General features: G+C 38.3%; 1 protein-coding gene across 3 annotated transcripts in view; it reads right to left on the bottom strand.

Moving 5' to 3' along the window:
* Positions 1-26,538, bottom strand: part of LOC139724954 (alpha-N-acetylgalactosaminide alpha-2,6-sialyltransferase 2-like) — a 188,861-nt gene that overhangs the window by 31,481 nt on the left and 130,842 nt on the right. For all 3 annotated transcript variants that reach the window (XM_071636072.1, XM_071636070.1, XM_071636071.1), the window contains one exon: positions 3,983-4,100. In XM_071636072.1, the coding sequence (XP_071492173.1) occupies positions 3,983-4,100 (118 nt within the window). The remainder of the gene's footprint in view (positions 1-3,982; positions 4,101-26,538) is intronic.

Genomic DNA, 26,538 nt, shown 5'->3' with positions numbered 1-26,538 from the left:
AACATTAGTTGACAAGTTGTTAGCCGGTGTATATAGTGTTTATAATTGTTAGGCTTTTATGTGATAGTTTTATGAAGTTATATTTAAGGTTTTAATACAGTGATTAGTTATAGTTAATAATTTTGAGTTAATAGAATAAGTTTATTTTGTATTCTCTGTTGTGGACAGTGACACATAAGGAAAAGTTTGAGAATTTATATTTCCGTGTTGATTTATGCAACAATAACTTTAATAATAAGTTGAAATATGGTTGAAGTTATGAAAGTTTAAAGGTGAATTAGGTTTTGGATAATATTGGAAGTAGATTTTAATAAAGTATATAAATAATATAAATAGTTGAGGATTTAGTTGATTACAGAACAGTTAATTCAGAAAACCATAAAATATGGATAAGTTTGGTTTATGATTGGTGAGTAAAGTGAACGATAACATGTATCATTACATTAGTGATATAGATTATTGGTAGATTATGTTATTACACTTTAAATGAGCTAAAATGGTGTTAAATCATGTAATGTTTCATGAAGCCATTCATGTACACTTCAAACGTAAGTTTAAAAACCTTGATTTTGTGTATTATATTTCAGATTGTTATCTGAAGGTCGGTATGAACTGAAGGTCCGTATGACTGAAGGTGCATATGAACTGAAGGTCGTTATCTAAAGTGAAGCTCAGTAACTGGAAGTCCATAACTGAAGAGTTGACTGGAATTTCATATTGGAAACATCAGTGTGTTAACGTAATAAACAAGTATTTGTCACGGTAACCGGATGTCACCTTGCTTCGTGTTTGACCTTGTGAATAACAACTAAGGAGGGTTGTTTGAATGAACAGTGGAAACTCCTCCGTGGTACGAGTTGTCCCGGAGGCAGTCACAATGATTAACAGTAACACTCGGCTCCATATGGTGCTAAAATACTAGTAAATGTCTGATGATTGCTTTTACAATCAGAAATGAATAATGGTAACTTTCGCTCTTTACAATGCTAAAATGAATGTCGGATGTTTAAAAAGAGGCATCGACGGCAATGATCGTCGATTAATGTTCGAGCGCTGCACTAAAAATGGTTGGTGATATTTTTTTTCTTTTGGAGGTCGATCCAGAACTCTTCCTTTTCAAATCCGATAGTAGTATTCGTATTTCATTTCTAGATAGCGTCAAACACGGAAGGAAGAAAGTTTCAAGTCTTAATTTCAAGGAATACGTGGTCAAATAGTGCATGTGCTTTCCTTGGAATGCTCGAGATTGCTTCTTTGCGACACCCAACTTTTCACACTTCCAGCCTCAAATACGAAAGGGAGTTCATTTTCCACTTGCAAATACCAAGGTACATAGGTAGTACGCGAGCAATGGAACGCATGAGCATTCTCTACATCGTGTATACTGTAGATTGTTGAAAAGCGCGCTCTCCCAACTCGCAATTTCTATAGCGAACACGATCATGTACGAGAACAATAGCACATGATCTCTTCGTGGTACGCTCGAGAACCTGTCCTCATTAAATCGGTAATGACTTTGTTCTTGCCCGTTCTGCAAACAATAGCGAGATTTCCGTTGGTCTTTCTGGGGAATGGAAGGTAACGCGCCTTTCGTTTCATTAAAGTATCCCGTTTTGAACGCTAGCAGAACACCAGTGGAAAACTTCCCAGGCGCCTTATGCTGAAGTGATGCCCTGCCAATTTTGCGTTGGTCAGCTGTCGATTTTCTAAAGGTCAAAACTTTGGGCATTCAGGCATCGCATAGATATAGGGGAAATAGTAAAATTTTGAACATTTGAACTTGACCTTTGACCTTGAGCATGTGCACCAAAAAGTTGATAGGCACAACTTCGTCCACTCATACATATACATGCCAAGTTTTGTTAGGATATCTCGAACAGGTTTTTAGTTACCCTGCCCACAAAATTGACCATGGACGGATGAAGGATGGACGGACAGACAACACAAAAACATAATGCCTCCTGCCTCACTTCGTGGCTGAGGCATTACAGAAAAAAATGATTATATAGCTAAGGCTAGTCACAACTCAGGGCAGCGTCTGGCCAATTTGAAACTTGCTTAATGGCTGCTAGAATTTAGGCAAATAAGGCAATTTTTGGAGAAGTCAAGGGGGGCTTAAGGCCCCAGTGATGTCAAAGTGATGCCCTGCCAATTTCCCGCTGGTCAGCTGTTGAATTTAGGTCAAAACTTGGGTGGGGGAAATAAAAATAACTTAAGGCGAAATTGGGGGATCTTCTTTGCACGGCGTCACAGCAGTGACTGAATGATGACCCACCAATTACTGGATGATCTCCCACTGTCCATAGACTGATTTCTAGAAATTGTCTGGCTAGTGATTGCAGAGGCATCTGCGGTATCCCGCTGGTCTCTGCAGGAAAGTTCTCAAGAGCAATGTGGGTATATATCTGACTGCCTTTTGGCCAAAAACAATGCCTTTGCTTCGCATCTGACCTGGCAATGAGGACAAGCTGATTCCCCTTCAATGACTATGATATGCAGCAAGATCTACAAGCCCAGCACTTACATGATGATAAACTGTGAAACCATACACCCGTAGATTGTAGGACTTTGTGATGAATACCTGCATTGTATTTGTATACTGTGTGACGTAAAGGAAACCCGATAGTATCATGCGAATAAACAAATGACTTTCCTTCTACACATGTACCTTATTCTTCACAAAATATGAGTTTTATTTGCCTTATAGATAAAAATTGAACAATTAGATTACAAACTGTCCACTTTAGTTGTGAATCCAAAGCTACTTTAGTAGTAGAAGACACCGCATATTTTTCTTTGTGTATGTCTCTCTCTGGAATAGGTGGTGTACCATGAAGCCTTCTACTACTAAACATTCTTCATCCACAGAAACCTTCAAAGATTTTAAATCAAAGATAAATAACAAGTGGAAAATAGGAAATCAAATAAAAAGGAAGTAGAAACCATAACAAAAAAAAAAAAAATTCTTTCATCTCTCCTGGGTTAGAATTTTCTCAATATCTTTGTTACTTTACTTTTACTGTATTATCTACATCCTATCTATTTCTATATTTCCATTATCCCTATTTCTTTTCACTGATTACATCTTTATTCAAAAGATAATAAAAAAATCCAAACCATAAAATATAAATGCCATATATTCAGCGAGTCTTATCTTTTGTGAATCAGGACTTCCAAATTAATTCACAAGTGGAATAAAATTCACGGTAATAGGGTACAGTAATAAAGTACATGTAACACAAAAGTGTATGAGTGCATGTCAGATTGAGTTAATATTTTGTGTGTCGCTTAATTCGCGAATGGCACCCGAATCACGAAATTTGCAAAAACAAGATATATGGTGCATACAGTACTATATCCAACCCCCCCCCCTCAACCCAAGCTTTAAGTTTCCATCTCATTTGCCCCCAAATTTGCTGTCCCTGTCCAACAAGTTGCTAGCCGAGTCCCCTTCTGCGTGGGTTACCTGTGTCAGGTAGAAGCTGCAGCTGCTCGTTTCTTTTCTCAGGGGAAGACCATTGCGGGGGCTTCCTTGCCTGTGTCCCTTCCCCTGCCTCATCTTCCCCCTTGTCCCTTGGTCATTTTTTTTTTTTTTTTTTTGTATTTGTAATTTTTGTTCTTATTATTTTTTTCATAAATTGCTCACCGGTGACTGCTCTATTAGGTTGTCACCCGGTACTGAGTCTACTTTGGGCACCTAGTGAAAAGTGTGCTGGCGCAGCTGAAATTTTAACTCTGCAGTAAAACTGCAGCAGCAAAAAAGCAATACTCAAAACAAAGTTGGTGCCCGGACGGCCGTCAGTCGGTAACCAGTTGAAATTGGCTAAAAGCTCGCCCCCCAGCCAGTGAGTAGGCTGATGGGGGTGGGGGGGGGGTGGGGTTGTGACCACAGCCTGAATTGAGCCTTGGCTCAGGTGGGCTACAAGGATGACAGTGGTCAAGTTTGAATTGCATTCCACACATTCACAGTTAGTACCCTTACCTTGTCTTTGGGTACATCATCCGGCTTTGTATGTACCAGTGAGCGGTCCATGAATACATAATGAGTTGTACGCCTTCCAACATCTTCCTCATGACCCCTCCTGATGCAATGGTTCACCCTTTAATTGAATTTGAGAAAATAATCTTTTACTTTATCACAAATCTACAAGAATTTCATATTAAAATGACATATACAAAGTGCATTTTAAAAGTGAACTAACAGGTTAAGTGATATCATTAATACAAATGTATAAAAGAATTTTAAATAATTTGAATATTGACACAAGGATAACTCTTTCTCATGAACTTGGTGCAAATTATGTCACGTACTTAACGGCCAGTGATTGATTTAACATATGCTTTGGCATCTTCAAAATTCAAGAGAGCTGATTATTACCTGCAGCTCAAATTAGCATTCATTTCAGACAGAAATGTTTTGAGGTGCTCCATGAATTCATGGTTGATTATTTATCCTGTTTGACTGGATAAATAATATGAACTTCATATTCAATGGTTTCCTGTCAGTTTTATCACACACATATTGATTTCAATATTGGTAGCATGCTTCAACATTAACACATATGCACCTGCATTGTCCTGTGGTGATATCGCAAAACATGTACTTTAAAATAATCTCTCAAAGCAGTAAACAGATTCTGAGTAAAATTCTTTGAGCTGGATTTCAGTAGCATCGTCTAGAATAACACAGAGAGAGGCACACCAGGTAAACTAGAAAAACTACAATTGTGAGAATGTTGCAATATAGGGCATTAATGATGATCAAGCTTTGACCTTAAATCTAGACTACAAGGTCCTTCAGGAAATGAATTATCATTTTCAAAGGAATACATGAAAGACTGGAAATTTTGGTAAATAATTTTGTCTCTGATATGAAATGAAATAACTTGCATGTTTCTCTACAATGTCTTTCGTTAATCACACCAGTAACATAAAAAACATGCGAGTTATGCTCAGTCTTGGGGAAATTTCATTCTAATGTCTTTTTGTAAATCTTGTCCGTACTTAAGCAGTGATTGACAGATGATGTACAATGTACTGTACATTTGAAAGATTTTTTTTTTTTTGTGTGTGTGTGTGTGTGTGTGCGTGCGGATGTATTCAAGTAATCAAGAACAAGAGGTCGGGGGGGGGGGGGGGGGAGGAGGAGGGGGGATCTCGCACTGACCCAAGTAGCGCAAGTTTACCTTCCATGCATTCTTTCTGAGAACATTGCAAACTTGGGGGAGGGGGGCAGCTTTAAGGGCTTCTATGGGGGCGTGGTGTCCATTTGCTTATTCCATCACACTGGTAAAAATACCTTTCAAGTACACTGTAAAATTTAGAAAGTTTGACAACTTAGTATGCAGTTTAAAAAAAACAAACAAACACTGAGGTGTAAAAACTGCCCCATGGCCCCTTCAATTTGATCCCTGCCCAAGTTTACTCGGAGTATTTCCAGATTTAAAACAATATATATGGAGCCCTGCAAAGAAATATGCTGACACTGGGGTGGGAGTTTTGTTCAACTGTTGATTTAAATTTTGTTATCACTTTAAAAAAAAGTGTCCTTGAAAGTTGCTGATGTCAGGAAAGCTGGACAATACAAAGAATAAGGGAAAATATACTAAAAATGGAGGAAGGAAATTTGGAGATAGGGCCGCCAAAGGTCGAGATTGGTATTTATGTCATATGTATCAAGGGATGGTTTGTGGACATAGTGGAGGACGGAAGGTGCGAGACTAAGGGTTTATGTGACAGGACAAGCAAAAGTATTCTATTTGGGTGCAAGATTAAAGGACAGATGTCAGAAATATTGGGCAGAGGGTGAGTTGAAAATAACCAGCAGGCAGTCTGGCTGTCAATCAAAAGTTAAATTGGACCAGTGAGATTAAGTAACCAATCACAGGCTGGGAGAATACCACCTGACACTGCAAGAACCAAGAAGAAATTAGAAAATCACGATACAAGGATACAGGGTACTTTATTCCTTGTTAAAATGAATACAGAAATTCGCCCTCCATTGGCAGACCAAACAACAACAACAACATAATATTGTATATCAAATATATAGCATATAACAAAATATTAGCATATTGCATAGAAAACTCATAGAAATACAAAGCTTTTTTTAAATTTTTTATTTTTATTTTATCAAGCTCCAAAGGGTGAGGAAATCAGAATTTGCTAATTCCAGCAGCTATTTCCCAGTATCATACACAGGGGGGACTTGACTCTAACCAGCCCAGTTTATCTCAGTTGGGTAGAGGAACCACCACACCCAGTGTCGCTCTGTTTGAAAACTTTGCAACCCTGGGAAAAGAAAGAGGGGTCCTCTCACTTTTCAGTCAGTTATACTAGTGTACCACTGAAAGATCCTTTTCCACCATCCATCCAGCCCCGATTAATCACTATCAGTAGGAGATCACAAGCTGAGAACTTTTGTCCTGCGTTTGATACCGTCTGACACCCATGCATCAATTGTGCCCCTCCCTCGATGGAGGGAACCAGGCTGAGCTGGACTCCACCAGAAGGCATGCACTGACGCCAACCCTTGATCCCTGCACTCTCGGCCAAACTATCGGCCATTCAAATCCCAGCAACGACACCGGGCATCCCAGTGGTGAGAGGAAAGGATGGAGACAGCTGTCCCGCCACCTCGAGCCTTGGAGACAGGCGAGGGAGCTGCCCAGCGATGACGCATCACCGAGAGGAATAGCCAAGTGGCCACTAGTAACAATCCCATTACCTTGGTAACTTCATCTTCCACAGCTAACATTACCTTCCTTTGTAGAGTAAGTCGTAGGGGGTACAGTTATATGTACAGGTGTAGGAGGCGAAATAACTAACAATCATTGCGACGCAATCTGTATTCAGTGAAACCACATACTTTGTGTGTAAGTATATGATCCATGTACTGCTGTACTGGAATTGTATAATTACAATGTTTCTGGCCGACAGCATGAAGCGAGTACACGGAACTGCCACTTTGTAACTTTAAATGCCCAAAAGTCAAGCCCTTAGGCAAGGCTTATGGTAAATACTTGTGCAATTATCTAAAAATCCATGTGCATCCATTTCCTACTGTAAATTACCACGTTAGATTGTGTCCCATTTTGACTGTTTGAATTAACTGATTATTGGATGTGGCATCAGTGGTGTGTCCTCTAGCTCCAGGTTGGTTAAGCAGGGAGTTAATAGATCCTCCGAAAATAAACCCTGTCTCCTAGAGCCACCTTGTCAACCCAACATCGATCCCTTTTTCCAATAGCGGAGGTGGGGGTGAGCTTGATACACTCATATGTATATGTATATGTATGGTCGCTGGGGTGACAAGACCTTGTATCTGCAATTTTGGTGAAAATGACTTTTTTGATTAATGGTCAGATAATCAGTTAAGGCGCACCTGGTAAACTAGGGACTGCGAGCGACGGAGAGCGACACTCAGCGACGGAGACTTATTGCGAGAACAATGAAGTGCGTCGCAGTATGTTTTTACTCCGTCGCTAAGCGTCGGTCAAAGCATCACGCGCCATCATTTTGATGATACCGCGACGCTTGCCGACGCTTGCTGACACTTGCCGACACCCTCAAAAGAAGCTGTTGATTATTTCTATGTTGCGTGACCTCCGCTCACGCAAGTGTTCGTTTTAATTTAGTGCCGACGTTTCGGGACATGGCGCTTGAGATGTAGCAAGATTTCTGAATGGTCACGGCCAGTGCTCAAAATGAATAGCGAGCGACGTGTCCGGACGCACCTCTCCTGATTACAAATGATGCTCGTGATAGCCCGACGATGAGCGACGTGTCCCGACGCTTTCCTTTGTCTCAACATTGGTTATGAGTTGATTTGCGTTTCGTTTGGCTATAAGATGGTGAAAAGAAAACGTAATTATGGGGTGTGATCTCACTGAATGGGGAACACTTTGAAAGTAGCGATCGAAGAGGGTTTCATGAAAACACATGTAGGTCTACACTCATACGCGAATGTATGCCTTAATTAGGCAGCTCCGTACATGTAAAATTTTGCATGCATGAGGTGAGATCTTTTTTTATCTGTCAAGTGACTAAGAACTGAATACAGTGTATTATGAAGTCGTCCTTTTTCTCCCGTAGGAAAAAGTCAGATGTTTGCCTTTACTTTTGGGAATGAACAGCAGCAACAATCGGCTCCGCAAGATGCTAAAATTAATGTCAGATGTTTCATTTTAATTTTGGAAATGAATAATGGTAATATTCGTATGATACTAAAATAAACGTCGGATGTTTGTTCATACTTTTGGAAATTAATAACGGTAAGATTCAGCTCCATACGGTGCTAAAATTGATGTCAGATATTTGATTTTGCGATCGGAAATGCATAAGGATAAAATTTGGCTCCGGAAGATGCTGAAATAAATGTCGAATGTTTGCTTTGACTTTCGGAAATGATTAACAATAATATTCAACTCCGTACGATGATAAAATAAACGCCGCATGTTTGCTTTTACTTTCGAAAGTAAATAGCAACATTCGGCTCCAGAAGATGCTAAAATAACTATCACATGATTGCTTTTACGTTCGGAAGCGAATAGCAGTAATATTCTGCTCCATACGATGCTAAAATAATTGTCGGATGTCTGCTTTTTAAATTTCGAAATGAATAACAGTAACATTGATTCATTAAAATTGATGTTTGATGTTTGCTTTGACGTTCGGAAATGATTATATTATTATATTCAACTCTGTACGATGATAAAATAACTGTCTGATGTTTGCTTTTATGTTTGAAAGTAAATAGCAATAACATTCAGCTCCGGAAGATGCTACAAATGCCGGATGTTTACTTTAACGTTCGAAAGTAAATTAGCGATAACATTCAGCTCTGGAAGATGCTAAAGTAAATGTTGAATGATCCCTTTGACGTTTGGAAATGAATACCAATAATATTTAACTCCGCGTGATGGTGAAATAAATGCCGGATGTTTGCTTTAATGTTCGGAAGTAAATATCAATAGCATTCAGCTCCGGAAGATGCTAAAATAAATGTCGAATGATCCCTTTGACGTTCGGAAATGAGTAACAATAATATTCAATTCCGTACTATGATTAAATGAATGTCGGATGTTTGCTTTTACTTTCGAAAGTAAATAGCAATGACATTCGGCCCCGGAAGATGCTGAAATAAATGTCAGATGATTGCTTTTACGTTCGGAAGTGAATAGAAGTAACATTCTGCTCCATACGATGCTAAAATAAATGTTGGATATTTGCTCTTACATTTCGAAATGAATAACAGTAACATTCAGCTGCGTTTGGTGGGAAAGTAAATGTATGATATCTGAATAACGTTAAAAATGAACAACAGTAGGCCCTACTATTCGGCTCCGTACGATGCTAAAATGATATTTTCAGATGATTCATTTCACTTTCGGAAGTGGACAGCAGCAAATAACATTCGGCTCCGTATGATAATGAAATGTCGGATGTTTGCTTTTAAATTTGGAAATGAATACCAGTAATATTCTGCTCCGTACGATGCTAAAATAATATGAGATTGTTGCTTTTACATTTGGAAATGATTAACGGTATCAATCGGCTCAGTTAGATGCTAAAATAGATAGCGGATGTTTGCTTTCACGTTCGGAAATGAATAAGGATAACATTCAGCTCCCTAAAAATGCTAAAATGAATGTCGGTAGTTTGCTTTTACATTTGAAACTGATTAACGGTAATATTCGGCTCCATAAGGTGCTAAAATACAAGTAAATGTTGCATTGATTGCTTTTACAATCGGAAATGAATAACGGTAACTTTCGGCTCTTTATAGTGCTAAAACTTTAATGTCGGATGTTTTAAATGTCTGCAAATTCTCCCACTTTCTCATTTCAAACGTACGTTTTGACCACCTATAAATAGGCATCAACTTTTAACTAACTAACTAACAGTGTGTGGGATTATTCCGAAGGTGCCTTAGTCTGAAAACTCTTTATCCGGCACGAAAATTAATTAATTAATTAATTAATTAATTAATTTATCTATCTATCTATTTATTTATTTATTCATTTATCTTTTGAGTTTAACAACGTTGAAAATATCGACCCCCGTTTCGTTTTCGAGTCGACGATTCTTCAAAAAACAAAACTTTTTTTTCCCCCTTCGTCAATTGGGATTTACGAGCCTTTGGAATGACTGTAACTATGTTTATTTTATTTTTTTCAGTCGATTCGGATGATTAGGGGATTGGGGGGGGGGGGTAATTCAGAAAATAAATACAGAAGGGAGTGAAAATCTTGAGGCAAGAAAAACAAGTAAGTGAAATTCTCAGTTTGATATCGTTAATTTTTTTGCGTGATGTTTGTATTCTGGAAAGAGTCATGTACTTATTCCGCTGGTTCGTTCTTCCGAATCTTAGCCTTCGGAATAACGAACTTTATAAGTAACGAACTGTAACTTTATGTTTTGTTTTGTTTGTTTGTTTTTCAGTCGAGCAGTGGGGGGGGGGGGGGAAGGGTAATTCAGAAAAGAAATATATAGACGGCATCAGGGAAAATTTTGAGGCAAGAAATCAGTTTCTCAGTTTGACATTGTTAATTTCTTTGCGTGGTGGTTATTATTCCAAAAAGAGTCAGGTACATGTGTATGATGATACTAGGTGTACTTATATTCTGATCTTATGTTCTTCCGTATCCGAAAAACGCAAATTCCATGTTTGTTACTATAGTAATCTGAAAATGTACTAGGGTTTGTTACTCCGAACATTAATTTTGTGACATTCCCAAGGTTCGTTAATCTGAAAATGGGAAATACGGTTCGTTGATCTGAAAACGAATAACGTGGTCAAAAATTTGTTTTGTTTTCGGATTAACAGCATTTATAAAACCAAACCTTCCTTCGTTTTTGAATTGACGAATCTTCAAAACAGCAACACAATTTTGTTGTTGCTTTTATTTTTTTTCGAATACCGAGACTTCGGAAATTGCAAACTTTCAAAGTAACGAACAGTTACGATTTTTGTTAATCATTAAAGCAAGCAATGGAGGATAATTCAGAAAAGAAATATAGATGGGAGGAATAATCTTTGATTGATGATGATGTTGGTCATGTTTCTGAATGTTTATAGACAGAGGCTGAGTGATCCGAGTGATGGTGATGATAAGTTATTACTAATGCGAGTGTAAAAGACAGCTTGCTGAACATACTTCTTTCCCTTCCGGCCCATGAATGATGAAAAAAAAAAAACCATATACCTCACAACAAAAAGAACCACGTGCTAGCAACCTTCGTAAAGTTAAATCTAGACGTTCATTGCCAGCAAAGGGGAAAAACACAATAGTAACTGAAGCAAAGAGATTGTGTATGCAGTCTCTGGCATTAAGGGAAACTTGACACCCCACCCTTCTCCCCTCCTTGTGGAAAATTTCCACAAAACCAGGTGCCAGACCCAAGGTGCCAGACGAAAGAATGCGCGCACTGGAATAAACCGCGTGTACATAGCCTGGAAATATCGATCGAAGAACCAGCTCACGAGTTGTCATCGCAAAGATCATGATTCTAATTACAGCTGTATAGCCTTTCTTTTGACCGTTAGTAGAAATATCGAACAGTTTATTACTGTGTGCTTAATTGAGTATCTTAAATGTTTACTGAAATACAAATTGTATAGGAAGGCATTTATTACTCACAGAAATATATGAAAGGCCTTGTATGCCCAGACAAATTCACTACGAGTATGTGATGCAGCCACTACCCGGTTAGACAGCAAAATCCTGAAAATTTCACGCTCAAAACTACGTACACTGTATTACTTTGGAAAGTTTGAAGGAACTTCACCTACGAACTGTGAAGTTATTTGGCTATCAACATTCGTTCGTTTTCGTTTTTTCCTCATTTAAAAGACATGATTTTTTCGTATGGAACGTAAACTGTTTAGCGAACATTGTTGTGGCAGACTTTGTGATATCAGTCAGGGGAAAAGAAACTGGAATAGTTAAAGGACAAGTTCACCTTTATAAACATAAGGATTGAGAGAATGTAGCAATATTAGTAGAACATATCATTGAAAGTTTGAGGAAAATCAGACAATCCGTTCAAAAGTTATGAATTTTTAAAATTTTTGTGCAGCAACCGCTGGATGAGAAGACTACGGTAGTGTATGAATAACTTGCGTACAACAATATAAGGAAAATATAAAGAGAATTTCACAAAATTCCATCTTTTGAAAAAAGTACACATTCCATTGACTCGTTACCGACAAATGTTATGGGCAATATTATTCCCCCTGCCTTTAGAAAGAGGCAAGTCAAGAGCTCTTTTATTATGCGAAAAAAGTGAAAATATGTTGAATTTTCTTTTACATTTTCTTTATACTGTTGTACGCATATGACTCACAAGCTGTAGTAGTCTCCTCATCCAGCGGTTCCAACACAAAAATTTTAAAAATTCATAACTTTTGCATCGATTGTCCAATTTTCCTCAAACTTTCACTGATGTGTTCTACTAATATTGTTGCATTTTCTCAATCCTTATGTTTATGAAGGTGAACTTGTCCTTTAAGATGTTTAGAATCCAATAAATAAAATAAAAAAGCCTGAAAAAAACACCCACATGACTATGTTTTATAGTAAACAATAACTGAATATACCCAACCAATTTTTGCATTGAAAGAAAGATATTATTCAGAGGGGTGAAGGTTCAGATGCGAGTTTCTTCACTTTGTCTCCCTCTACAAATTAAATTTGTTAAGATCGCAACTGCTGATCTGTAAATCAACAAACATGTACATCGCTTCAGTACACGTAGTATTCGAGAATCTTTATAATCGTGCTGCTGGTACTCAAGCTGGACGATACTATTACTATGTCGTTATGTTTGTTTAGTCATTTTTTTTGCGGACTAGCCAAAATTGAATCAGGGTAGTGATATGACAACAGTAAGTGAATAAAGACAATCTGAACTTATTCGTTACCCTATTGTGATGTGGAGCGAGTTTTACCTTGCATTTTAAAAGGCGAGTTTTCTTTCTGTTAGAAATCATGTAACTGATCTCTGCAATATTAATGTACGAGTAGGCCCTATAGCTTCTTACTTAGTCTAAACACGATTTCAGTCGATTTTGCTATTAACAGTTCAAGTTTTTGCGTTTGTAAACGGCATTCACTGGTGATTGCTTGTTTGCTTGCTTGGTACATTTCTGTCATGCGGCTGGCAGTTCGTGACTTATAATCTCCACCTCTCTTTTACGGTCAGCAACGAGTTGATAAACAAATTCAGAGGGTTCATCAACAAGATGGTGCACATAACGTGATACAATGCGTATTCAGCGCATTGGCGTGGTGGCATAGAAAATTAATGAACAAGCAGTAATCTTTTTCTTTTTTTTTCACGCATCGCACTGTGTCTTGCAAGGAAGGTGTCTCAATGACCCCTACACCACAGACTTTCAAGTGCATTGTACAGAGTAACTTTGATCAAAGACAATGGTATTAAGGCTTGCCGATTTCAAAACAGAATGTCCACGCCATCATGCCTCGTGCGAACAAAAGACGGATTAGGAGGCAACTCATTCCACTAACTACACAGCCCTGTCGCTGCATAGAATTGCACTGCTTCTGGTCGGGTTTATTCCCTCAGAAGAAGGTGACGGGGCACTCTCCACAGAACTCTAAAGAAGTTCTGTGGCACTCTCCCATTTCGGGACAATTTTCACAACAATTTAAGATAATTGTGACTGAAAAAAAAAAATCAATTTTGGGAATGAACTGGATGACGACACATTTGCTCCTGCGATAATTGTTCTTGCATGTATTTTGTGCATGTGAAAAAGCGTTCGAACTTTGTTTCCAGTGTACCGTGGAAACTCGATATAGGCATAGGAGATCCTGATATAACAAAATAATACCCGATGTAACAAACTAATTTCTCCGGTCCCAACGAATTCATTTTCTGTTTTGTATTGTTTATTGTCTACTGATAAAGATTACAAAGAACAAAATATGTCTGTCTCAAAGATCTCGTCATAGCGAGTTGCCACATGTTGACTTTTATAATTTTCGCGTGGTGTTCGGTGCTGCAAACTTCGGCGAGTGCCTAGGCCTACTCATTGTTTTATTTCCGCTGTTTCTCATACCTCATTTGGTACGATTTCTTTCGTTTAATGTCACTCTATTCGTTCCCTTTGTTTCGAAGTACCGGTATGTAAAAATTCTTTCAGGTGTCTCGTTGACTGCACATGCATTTTCGTAACGGCGATTTCTCCAATTTGCTGTAGTGTAGTATTTCGAAGGAAGTTCAATCCCAGCCTCTTCGGTGTGCTGTGTGATATTTTGTAGTGTTTGTGTTGTTGTCTGAGAGGTTGTTGGTACTTTGTGATTAGTTTGCTTAGGTGTTATCTCGAGTGATGATGGTGGTCGTGTTCCTTAATTTTGATACGAAAAGGGTCAAATGATCTGAGTGATGGTAATGATACATGTAATTACTGATGCTGGTGTAAAAGACAGCTTGTTGAGCTACGTGTCGACATCCCCGTCTGATTTCATTTCTCCCTCTTTCATTCTTCTTCTCTTCCCATGAATGATGGAAAAAATACATACACCTCACCTTCGTTAAGTTAAAACTAAATGTTCATTACCAGCAAAGGGGAAAAAAAATAAGGGGAAAAACACGAACGGATTGTATGCGGTCGACACCCCCCCCCGGCCCCCGTTGTGGGAAATTTCCAAAGAAGCATGCACCAGACCCCAGGTGCTGGCCAGACGAAAGAATGCGCGAACTGAAATTCTGGTAGTAAACAACGTGTAAATATCCTGGAAGTTAAATCGATGAAATAGTCCAATGGCGGTTAGTTTCGATTCAGAAGTACAGTGTATAGGGATATAACAACGAGACCAAATTGGTTAAAAATTCATTTATTATGACTAAGGGCAGTTCCAGCGTTACGGACATTACATTTCAGACAAAATTTGCAACTTCAAAAGGTCATTAAGATAACAAAATATTTTCATTCTGAACTCATACAATGGAATCACTCACATATGAGGCTAACTCATAAACAGTGAAAATTTCAATCCATTTCACCACACCATATGACACTTACTGCATAAAATGTTGGCCGTTACGGACATTACATTTTTTGGACATGACTTTTTGCATGCCTATACAATCATTGAAAAGTCTGTGAGTTTAAGCACATAATTAGACCAATGTAGGAATAAATTGGAAGGTAAAGAAATGTTTCAAGAAAATAAAATCAAATTTAGTGAAATAGATGGCACATGTACCTCCTAGAGCCATAATTGTGGCGTTACGGACATTACATTCTAAGTGTTACGGACATTACAGATTTGTCCACTTTCATTAAGTGGCAGGAGTCACATGCAAGTATTAATATTCTTTATCCTTTTCACTGGATGGTAATCAATACACATGGACAATGCTACTATAGCCCTTTCATGAGATCTTTTATTTCAGGAGTTGCCAATTTGAGGACTATTTGGTCAGTGTGGAGCCCTACTTTAACAATTTGTGGACTTTTCTATCATCTTGGAATTTAATCAACTTATTTAATGCCTGAAATACAGTTGTGATCTATAAATAACATATAGATCAACCTTTTGACTTTCTATTATGATATTCAAACTTTTAATTACTCAAAATGTAATTTTAAAGAAATGTTACGGACATTACACTTTTTATTCACATCTACATAGCCATCACTGAGCATAACTCTGCACGAATAAACAACTTTTATTTTAATCAAAACTAATGCATAATCAAAATCAAATGAAATAAGGGTTCAACAAATGCTCAGTATGTATTTGTACACAATGAATGTTTAGTTTTACTTTCTTTTTTTTCCCTACAGTTTGTTGACGTACAACAGTCTTTTCCAGGGTCAGAAAAGTCTGTTTTGGAGAATGTTGTTTATTCTGCTTCCAAATCACATTGGAAGCAAGAAAGGTGTTGTTGGAGAGGGTCTAATACTATGATTCCTTCCTGTTTCTAAAAATGGCTCTCCTTCACTACACTCAAAGAAATATTCATGGATTCTTGTCTTTTCAGAAATTTCATAATCGATGGATTATCCTCATTACATACACTGTAAAGTCCAACCTTAGTTATCCAGCAATCACTTTTGTGGATTGCTCTATTATCCATATCCCCGAATGGACTGGCACATGATTTTCTTTGCATAATTCGGTGCAAAATATGACTAAAAGTACATAACACTTTTTTACTCTTTACAAAGTAATTGTGATTCAGGACATAAATGTTAATTGCTATGGTACAACATTATAACCAACCAAAATACTGTTGCTAGAAGGAATAATGAGGAAGTGCATTTCATTCACATTCCATTTGATTTCCACATTATTGAATAATAAAAACATTAAATTTTCATGTAAATTATAATATTGAATAGTCCATTAATAATATCCTACACAATTTGTGTACATATGAGCATATCTCCCTTATCCCGCAATATCATTTCATCCAGATGGCTACCATTCACGACATGGTTAGATATTGAGGTTGGACTTATTTCCTTAACAGACAAGTCAGACCGCAACTGACCATACATTGTGTAAAAGTCCTTGTCCACAGATGTTTTTGACTGTTTCTCTTCTTTAACAATGTTTTAACATACATTCTTGCCATCACAGTATAATTACTCTACTTGATGTGTTGTTGCTGTATAAGATAGCTTGCATCCATGTTCACGTATATCATGGTAGAATTAAGTAGACACATGAAATAAGATTGTAGAGGAATGCAGAAGATTAGTCAAAACCTTGTCAAAACACTGCACTCATTGCTAAGTAAAGTCCCAAATCAATTTTCATGCAAGGGCTAGGGCATTCATTTTGACAGATCAATATTTTAGGGTAGAATCCAAACTATTCCTAACAATCATTATGTAGCTAATACTTTTGCCACAAATGTGTAATGTCCGTAACGCATTGGTTATGTAATGTCCGTAACGCTTTTTAAAAGGAATTATGCAGGTTCCCAAAAAAACTGTGTGGATATGTTGTGTGATATCACATTTTAGCTTTGCGTTTGAATTTAGAACAAAATTAGACCAAAACACAGTGTGTTACAAGAACTTTTACATCTAAAACGTTACGGACATTACACTTTGAAAGAGGTGGAAATTCAAAAAATTGAAATGCTCATCTTTTAAGTAAGAATTACTTTCTTTCGATACCAAGAAGGATGATGTAAAAATGAGTCATCAACTTTATCATAGCATAAAAATGGTTGCCTGAAAGTCATTTTATAGGGAAAATTTCTACTTCAGAAGAATTACATGTAAATTATACTGAATTTTTCTGCAATATCTTAGAAAAAACACACAATTTCAATACCTAAAAAATTACATTTTTTCCAAATTGTACCAAATTTTTTCATCATATCAGATTGATATGACCCTTCCTGAATACTTTCCAGGGTAAAACAAAGTTGTTTCTTGATTTTCATTTTTCCACCCTCGGGTAACATTTTTCACGGAATTGCCCCTAAGCTACTCATTTGGAAATGCTATCATAGCTTGATAAGCATATCTCTGCCCGATAAGCAAAATGACACTAAAAAGGTTTTGCCACCTCAGGTGGTACCAATATCTGGCCTGGCCCATGGACTAGCTCGTGATCTCATGATTCTACGATACACACCCCTCAGTTCTCATTTTTTTATCCTTCAAACATAACTTTGTAATTCCAGTATGTGTGCATATCTTTGTAAGTTTGTTGATTACCATTGATCGTTATACTTTGTAATGTATATATGGTTATGATTGAATTTGAGATTTACTTTGTGTTGTTTTGTGGAGGGAAAGAAAAAAAATGAAAATGAAAATGAAATAAATCAAATCAAATCAATTCAAAATTCAGAAGGTTCGCTATTCTGAAGGTTCGTTATTCCGAAGATTCGTTGATCCGAAACACGCAAATTCCCTATACCTAGAGGTTCATTAATCCAAACATTTGTGGCGTTATTCCGGAGATTCGTTAATCCGAAAATGAAATTCGGGAATAACGAACCTTCGGAATAACGAGCTATAACCTACTTAGTAGCACGTAAGGGACTATCACAATCTGCTGAATGTCTCAATGAACGCATTTAAGAGAAGAAAACGAATCACGTTTTACTCCCAAATCCGTAGTATTTAGAGTAACTTTACACTTCATTAAGACATTGTAAGATAATGATTAATCTTCTCTTCTTTGTTTGCCAGTACAGTAGCGCTTTCTATTAATTAAAAAACAGCAGTCGCCATTCAGAGAGGGACGCCTCGGGACGCATGATGACGCACATTCTGCAGAAAGCAAAATAAAATGTGATGAATTGTATGCTGTGGCGACGGACATCCAGTCGCTGGTAATCCAGAATGCGTCCGGCATGCAGGCATTCCTACTTCATTCCCGGTCCACGCATTCTGCCTGCTCTGAGAATGCCCTATTGTTACTCCCCTCAGCCTTGTGAATAGAGGCATTCCGTCGTGTTCCGAGAATGGGGATTAATACTCTATTCAAGGCGTCCGGAATGCGTCCGAGAATGCAGACGCGTTACTGAAACCATTCATTCACGAAGAATGATAGCGGCCTCGTGCCCCTCTACAATCGTCTTTGACCTTCAAAAGAACGACACGCCGCCCTGTTGCGTTGTGAGAAAGAAAAGTCGTGCCATATTATACACGTATTTCAGTTTCAGTGCGAAACAAGGAAAAGTAGAAATTACGCGGTGCGTAATATATGTCCCCGCCGGAAGTAGCATTTTGTATCAAAATGTACAATATAGGTCAAAAATCAAGGTCAAAGGTCAAAGAAGTCAAAGGTCAAAATTCTGTGTAGAAGTTTTAAAGCCCTCACCTAGTGCCATCACATAAAGCAAACGGAATCAAAATCGGGTGAGAAATGGCGGAGTAGCAGCATTTTGTGTACAATATAGGTAAAAAAATCAAGGTCAAAGGTCAAAGAAGTCAAAGGTCAAAATTCTGTATAGAAGTTTGGAAGCCCTCACCTAGTGCCATCACATAAAGCAAACGGAATCGAAATCGGGTTAGAAATGGCGAAGGAGTAGCATTTTGTAGCAAAATGTACAATATAGGTCAAAGGTCAAGGTCAAAGATCACAACTGAAATTCTGTGTAGTAGTTTCAAAGCTCCCATGTAGTGCTATCATATAAAGCAAACAGAATCAAAATTGGCTCATAAATGACAGAGAAGTAGCAAATTGAACATTTTGATCACACACGGACGCACACACAGACAGACGCACGGACGCACGGACACACACACACGTACGGAGCCCGTTTCATAGTCCCCTGCTCAACTCGTTCGGCGGGGACAAAAAATGAGTAAAAGTGTCTCTGGAAACGGACTTCTAACACAGAGATTTTGTTTTTGTTCGATTTTTCTGTATGTTGGTTAGTTTTTTTTTTTTTAACGACATAATACTCGTCGCCTAAAGTTGCGTTTCGTACCGCAGTTCGATACAGTCGTATTTTTTCTTGCCAGAATGAGACGCCAACCCTGTTAATAGGAGGTACCAGGGAGGTGAGCACCTCCCTGGAGGTACTTACCAGGTATACCGTCAGGTCTCGACACTAGCGGTGGCCCGGGGCCATCAAAAACCGCACGTCGGGCACCAAAATTTCATATATGAAGATTTTGGTGGACCGATTGGGCCACCAAGAAAAGTTGGATGTTTGCCTTTATACTTTTGGAAATGAACAGCGCTAACAATCGACTCCGTAAGATGCTAAAATAAATGTCGGATATTTGTTTTTATTTTCGAGAAATGAATAACGGTAATATTCGACTTTGTATGATACTAAAATTAATGTCGGGTGTTTGCTTATACTTTTGGAAATGAATACAGTAAGAGTTGGCTTCCTAAGGTGCTAAAATTTATGTCAGATATTTGATTTTGCGTTCGAAAATGATAAAAGATAACATTCGGCTCTGGTAGATGCTGAAATAAATGTCCCATGTTTGCTTTGACATTCGGAAATGAATAATAAAAAAAAAATAACTCCGTATACGATTAAAGTTAAATGCCGGATGTTTGCTTTTACGTTCGAAAGTAAATAGCAATAACAGTCAGCTCCGGAAGATGCTAAAATGAATGTCGAATAATCCCTTTGACGTTCGGAAATGAATAACAATACTATTCAACTCCGTACGACGATGAAATAAATGTCTGATGTTTGCTTTTATGTTCGAATCTGTAGCAATAACATTTACCGCCGAAAGATGCTAAAATAGATGTCGGATATTTGTTTTTAATTTTGGGAAATTAATAACGGTAATATTTGACTTTGTATGATACTAAAATAAATGTCGGATGTTTTCTTATACTTTATTAGCTATATAGGAAATGAATAACGGTAAGATTCAGCTCCGTACGGTGCTAAAATTAATGTCGAGTATTTGATTTTGTTTGGTCAGTGTGGAGCCCTACTTTAACAATTTGTGGACTTTTCTATCATCTTGGAATTTAATCAACTTATTTAATGCCTGAAATACAGTTGTGATCTATAAATAACATATAGATCAACCTTTTGACTTTCTATTATGATATTCAAACTTTTAATTACTCAAAATGTAATTTTAAAGAAATGTTACGGACATTACACTTTTTATTCACATCTACATAGCCATCACTGAGCATAACTCTGCACGAATAAACAACTTTTATTTTAATCAAAACTAATGCATAATCAAAATCAAATGAAATAAGGGTTCAACAAATGCTCAGTATGTATTTGTACACAATGAATGTTTAGTTTTACTTTCTTTTTTTTCCCTACAGTTTGTTTGCTTTGACATTCGGAAATGAATAATAAAAAAAAATTAACTCCGTATACGATTAAAGTTAAATGCCGGATGTTTGCTTTTACGTTCGAAAGTAAATAACAATAACATTCGGCTCCGGAAGATGCTAAAATAAATATCGCACGTTTGCTTTGACGTTCGGAAATGAATAATAATGATATTCAACTCCGTAAGATGGTAAAGTAGATGCCGGATGTTTGCTTTTATGTTTGAAAGTAAATAGCAATAACATTCGGCCCCGGAAGATGCTAAAATAAATGTCGAATGTTTCCTTTAAAGTTCGGAAATGAATAACGGTAATATTCGGCTTTGTATGATACTAAAATAAATGTCGGATGTTTTCTTATACTTTATTAGCTATATAGGAAATGAATAACGGTAAGATTCAGCTCCGTACGGTGCTAAAATTAATGTCGAGTATTTGATTTTGCATTGGGAAATGAATAGGGTTATCATTCGGCTGTGTAAGATGCTAAAATAAATATCGCACGTTTGCTTTGACGTTGGGAAATGAATAATAATGATATTCAACTCCGTAAGATGGTAAAATAAATGCCGGATGTTTGCTTTTATGTTCGAAAGTAAATAGCAATAACATTCGGTCCCGGAAGATGCTAAAATAAATGTGGAATGTTTCCTTTAACTTTCGGAAATTAATGACGATAATATTCAACTCCGTACGATGATAAAATAATTGTCACATGTTTGCTTTTACGTTCGAAAGTAAATAGCAATAACATGCAGCTCCGGAACATGTAGAATAATTTTCCTATCTGTAATTTGTCCGTTTGCTTCATGGTTGTGAGGGTAGCTTGTTAGCCACGCTGGTCTGTAATTTCATACACAGCCCTGTCGCTTTAAAAACGCTTTGTAATACATTATAGGTCCTGCAGTATAAGATCAGTAACTTGTAATCATTGGTAGTAACGTAGAATGTGTTTGTATTGTAGCAACAGCACTGATTTTCATATTATTATTCATATCAGTTCAATTCTATTTGATCCAAATCCGGTTAATTTCACATGATCGGCATTCGATGACAATTTATGGAACTGTGCAAAAGTACTTAGCAGACGATTCCTCCTTTTGATTCCCCTCTCCCTGTCTCATTCCCTCTCAGCTCACTTTGATCTTTCCTCTCCCCAGCCCACCCGACAAAGAAGAAGTTCGGTACAATACAAAACAAAAACAAAACTAAACTAAAACAAACAACCAAACAAAGGAACATATGCTAGCTGAATAAATGGGATACCTATGCCCCAGCCAGGCCAAGCTTGTGGAAATTTCCATGAAAGCAGAGTGGATCAATCAATAAGTTAGTGTTGCCTGCCAGCAAAGGAATGCGCGTATGCATTCCTTCACACCCCACCCGTGTTGTAAACCACGTGTAGATATCAATTAGACAGTCTGGCCAGGGAGTGGGAATGAGCCAGGGACATGTCTCTAGCACTAGTCTTGAGTAAAAGCCCCTTTTGAGTTCCTGTAAACGTCATATGATACTGTTTTGTCTTTCTTTTCGCCTAAAAAAAGCATATAGCGAACAGATCTCACCTCCCTGATATCACAAATGTTCACGTAGCCATGCAAAAGGATTGATTTATCCCTTCTAGGCGAAAACTGAATTAAATGTCCTTTGATAGAAAATTCGAAATCTAGCATGCCTGGATAAAGACTACCTTGGTACTTTCGCAATGTACCAGGCCAGCTAGAGCCACATGTTCGATCGTTGAGAGCTAGCGAAGGAAGCAAAACGGTAACGGTGAGCTAGTAGCGGCGGCATGTACGTATACAAAATGCACCTCATTGGTGAAAGCGTGGGGCTAGTCGAATGCGTTCTAGAAGGCAAAGGCTGTGAACCCTGGCAAATTAATCCTGTTGGTAGTGTTATCGTTAGGTTTTAACAGACAATAGAGAGATTAGACGAAGTCACCCTCATTGTTGATGCATTCTCAGTTTCATTCCGGAATGCCCGGCTTATTTCTAGGCCCTGTTAAGCTGAGCATTCCCAGGCAACGGCCGGAATGGGTATAGAATGTGCGCATTCTCGAGTGCATGCCACTGAGATACAAATGTAAAAGGTATTCCGAACGCATTCTGGAATACCAACGAGTGGATGTCCGTCGTGCCTGCCTAATACAGTTTTGCCTGAAACTTTGCGTTGAATTAGAAACAAACGCAAATTGGCATTGGATTAGTCAAGGTTGCGTTCGATACTTTCCCTACGAAATCGAGCGTCCGCTTAGCAATGAACTTGCTTGCAATAAAATGCAAATTTGCGTACGGCTCGCTCTCGGGCGGGAACTTGCATTTGTTGATGCTTTAGGACTACCTCTCACAACTACTGAAATTTCCCAAGCTCAGTGCTTAAGATTATGTGCACTATACCACACGCTATAACACATAATACATGTACTTTATGCGTATCGGGGATTTTCGGATCGATATCGGGAGTTGTAGCGAACGAGTAGGGCGAAACGGTAAATTCGCGATTTTTGTAAGCATCGGGCAGCAATTCTACCTTCATACTTAATGCCGAATTTGGTTCGAAACTGCACTGCTGAGGAGCTGAATCATGTCAGAATTCATTTCTGTAACCTAGAAAATCAGTAAGTGTAATTTTCAGGTCAAAACGGTGCGTGGCCCCAAACCCTCCTATTGCCGATGGCTTCTCCGCTTTGTCTGCTAGTAATATGTAGCACTTTCTATTCCATTTGATTAGTGAAGGTTGCGTTCGATATTATGCCTACGGAATCACACTTCCTTTTAGCAATGAACTTCCTTGCGTTTAAATGAAAATTTACGTACAGTGCGGGGACTTGCATTTGATGTTTTAACTTTTAGCTCTCACAAGTCACAGCTGTGCTTAATAAAATTTCATCTCAAGCCCAGGGCGCAGATTGTGTGCCCAAGTAAAGTACAAGTATACTCGGATGCTGCACTACGTACACGCACGCGTATTGGGGATTTGGATCAGGAGTAGCGAGCGAGTAGCGCGAATTAAACAGTAAACTCGCGATTTTTTAAAGCATCAAGCAATAGTATATTTATGGCATTTCTCCCTTAATACTAATTGCCGAATTTGGTTCTCAGTTGCATTGCTGAGGAGTTGAATCATGTCGCAATTCATTTCTGTAACCTAAAATACATTTGCACATGTATCAGTAAGTGTAATTTTCATGTCAAAACATTGATCGAAAGATCGGTCTGTATCTGTCCGTCGGGGAATGTTCCGCGGAGACTGCGTCTGGCTTCACGGATCCCCTATGTCTACGGAGGACAGCGTTAATGGCAAAATATAAAAAGAGTCCTCCGGACAGACGGATCTTTCTGTCTAGTCAAAACAGTGCGTGCCCCAAATCCTGGATTGCCGATGGCTTCTTCGCTTAGCACTAGTAGTAGCACTCGGCATTCGATCGTCATAAGGCATATCACAGAGCCACACGCTCTCACAAACAGACGCCATGCACAAAATAAAGATGTACTGTAGCTCTCACCACATTGACCATACTTGGCTCATTCATATTCAAAGAAATAGGCTGGTAAGAATGAGAAGTAGGAGTAATTGTGATTACCTTGCTCTTAAGCTGTTATGCTGCCTTTAATTGCAAAATCATCTGCAAATAACTCTGATAACTCTGGTAAAACTATGGGATCTCTGGTATAACTCTGTCTCTCTGGAATCTCATCTAAAACTGCAGTGTAACAGCCTTTCATACCTATCGCATAGCCCCTGCCTCTGTTCTTTGCCCGTGGTCAGTTCAACACCAAGGAGGTATAGGCCCCTCAGAGATGTGAGGCTCGCACTTTCACAAAACGTTCTTTGTTTTAAACTGCTGCCCTATGTTTACATAACACCGATAAGAACCCAACCTGCCGGGGAGAGTACCAGGCAGAAGAGAGAGGGGGAAAGAGATGATGTGTTAAGACATGTGAGGTGGCTGTACTGGGGGAGAGAAAGGGAAAGAGTGCCCCTACCAGGTGTTTAAGATAACAATTCTGTTACACTATTCAATTGCCTGTTGCGCAAGGCTAATAAGACAGCAAACCGTTGGTCATTCAAAAAACATTTACCTAATTATGTATTCCGACCAGAATTACTCCAGTTGTCAAGGTTTTTTTCCCCTAGAAAGGATTCCTATGCAAGATTAGATATTTGGCTTACTACAGATGAAAAATCAGAAAAGTGTCAGGGTTCAAATTTTGCTACAAAATTAGTATCGATTTGGTGTCTTCATCACCAAAATTTTCCCCATGCCTTTTACACTATGTGCATCGCGTTGCATGCTGGGTATTGTCATTATAATATTCATGATAGCAGAATTCGGCTCTTTTCGACAGGCGCACTTTTCTGCGCCTGTGCCTGACTGACAAGTATACTTGGGAGTTAGCCGACGCTTTGCGACGCTCGGCGGTGCCCGCCGACACGCAGTCTAAACTAGTGATTGTACGCCGTCGCTAACCGTCGCTGGGTGTCCTTTGACGTCGGAAATTGAAAGAAATTTGCAGAAGCGTCGCACCGCGTCGCTCGCCGTCCCTAGTTTACCAGGTGCGCCTAAGTGATGTCCTGTCCAAATCCTAGAAGTCTTACCCCAAAAATGAAGCCACCACGGCATGTCAAAGGAATGTCTATCCCATTGGATACAGTGCTTTGGCTGCCATGTTTTTTTTGCTCTCCTGAACATTTGACATTTTGTAGATACAAGGTCTTGTCGCCCCAACAGGACATATCTGTGTTGCAAAACCCCTTTATTTAAGCTTTCAGGCTTTGCCCTTGGTCATAGTTTGCTCTGACAACACACAGGCACAAACTCAGCTGCCGCAGAGCATATCTGATGAAGGGCAAAGCCTGTACGCTCAAATAAAGGGGTTTTGCAACACAGCTACGTCTTTGATGTAATTCTGTTGTCACTACATTAAGTCACTTTACACCATCCCGCCATGTTAATGAGTTTAGGCCCCTTGCTACTGCTATAGATCTATAATATAAATTTTATTATATAAAAGCGTAAAGTAATGGGGGGGGGGGGATAATGTTTACACGTTAGCTTAACCCTAATCAGGCTGGGGGGGGGGGCGGAATCCGCCCCCCTCGACGTTTCGCGCAATATCTTCACAGCGCGATAAGCTCCCGCCGCGATGTTTCATGACTTTTTTCTTTCAAGTATCGCGCAACTTTTAAGACCAAAATTGTTGCGCCCGTGCGTACCGTTTTGACGCGACGCCCGTTCGAAAAAAATTTGTCAACCCCAAAATTGCTCCAAAACGTGATTTTGTGTACAAATCCAATGCAAATTGTGTTTTTTCAATTAATTCACATAAAAATTCATATCTTGACTTAGAATGGACGAAATTAATTTATTTTAGCATAATAAAGCTTCGAAAAATGTCTGTGACAAATTTTGGCCAAAAAACAAAAGGTTGAAAAACAAACAAAAACAAAAGGTCGAAAAACAAAGAAATACATAAGAAATTCAAAAAAACAATCAAATACATAAGAAATTAATTTCGATACAGATTTTTATTTATTCTATGTCTCAGGAGAATGATACAAGAAACATTTTTTAACAGAAATTAGCTTAATTAGAGCATTAATAAGTGATTTAGAGCCCCAAACTGATTTTATGCATAAATTACAATAATTAATTAATATAAAATATAAGAAAAATTTTTCAGAGAATGCAACCATACATTATGATAGTATACGTCGTGGGCGTCGTGTGTGCCGATTTTCGGCGCCATCACGT

Source organism: Diadema antillarum, unplaced genomic scaffold (genome assembly GCF_040938485.1).
Source record: "Diadema antillarum isolate AM-2024a unplaced genomic scaffold, OU_Dant_1.0 seq00000007_RagTag, whole genome shotgun sequence".
Taxonomy (NCBI): domain Eukaryota; kingdom Metazoa; phylum Echinodermata; class Echinoidea; order Diadematoida; family Diadematidae; genus Diadema; species Diadema antillarum.
This window is presented reverse-complemented; position numbering and strand designations above follow the sequence as displayed.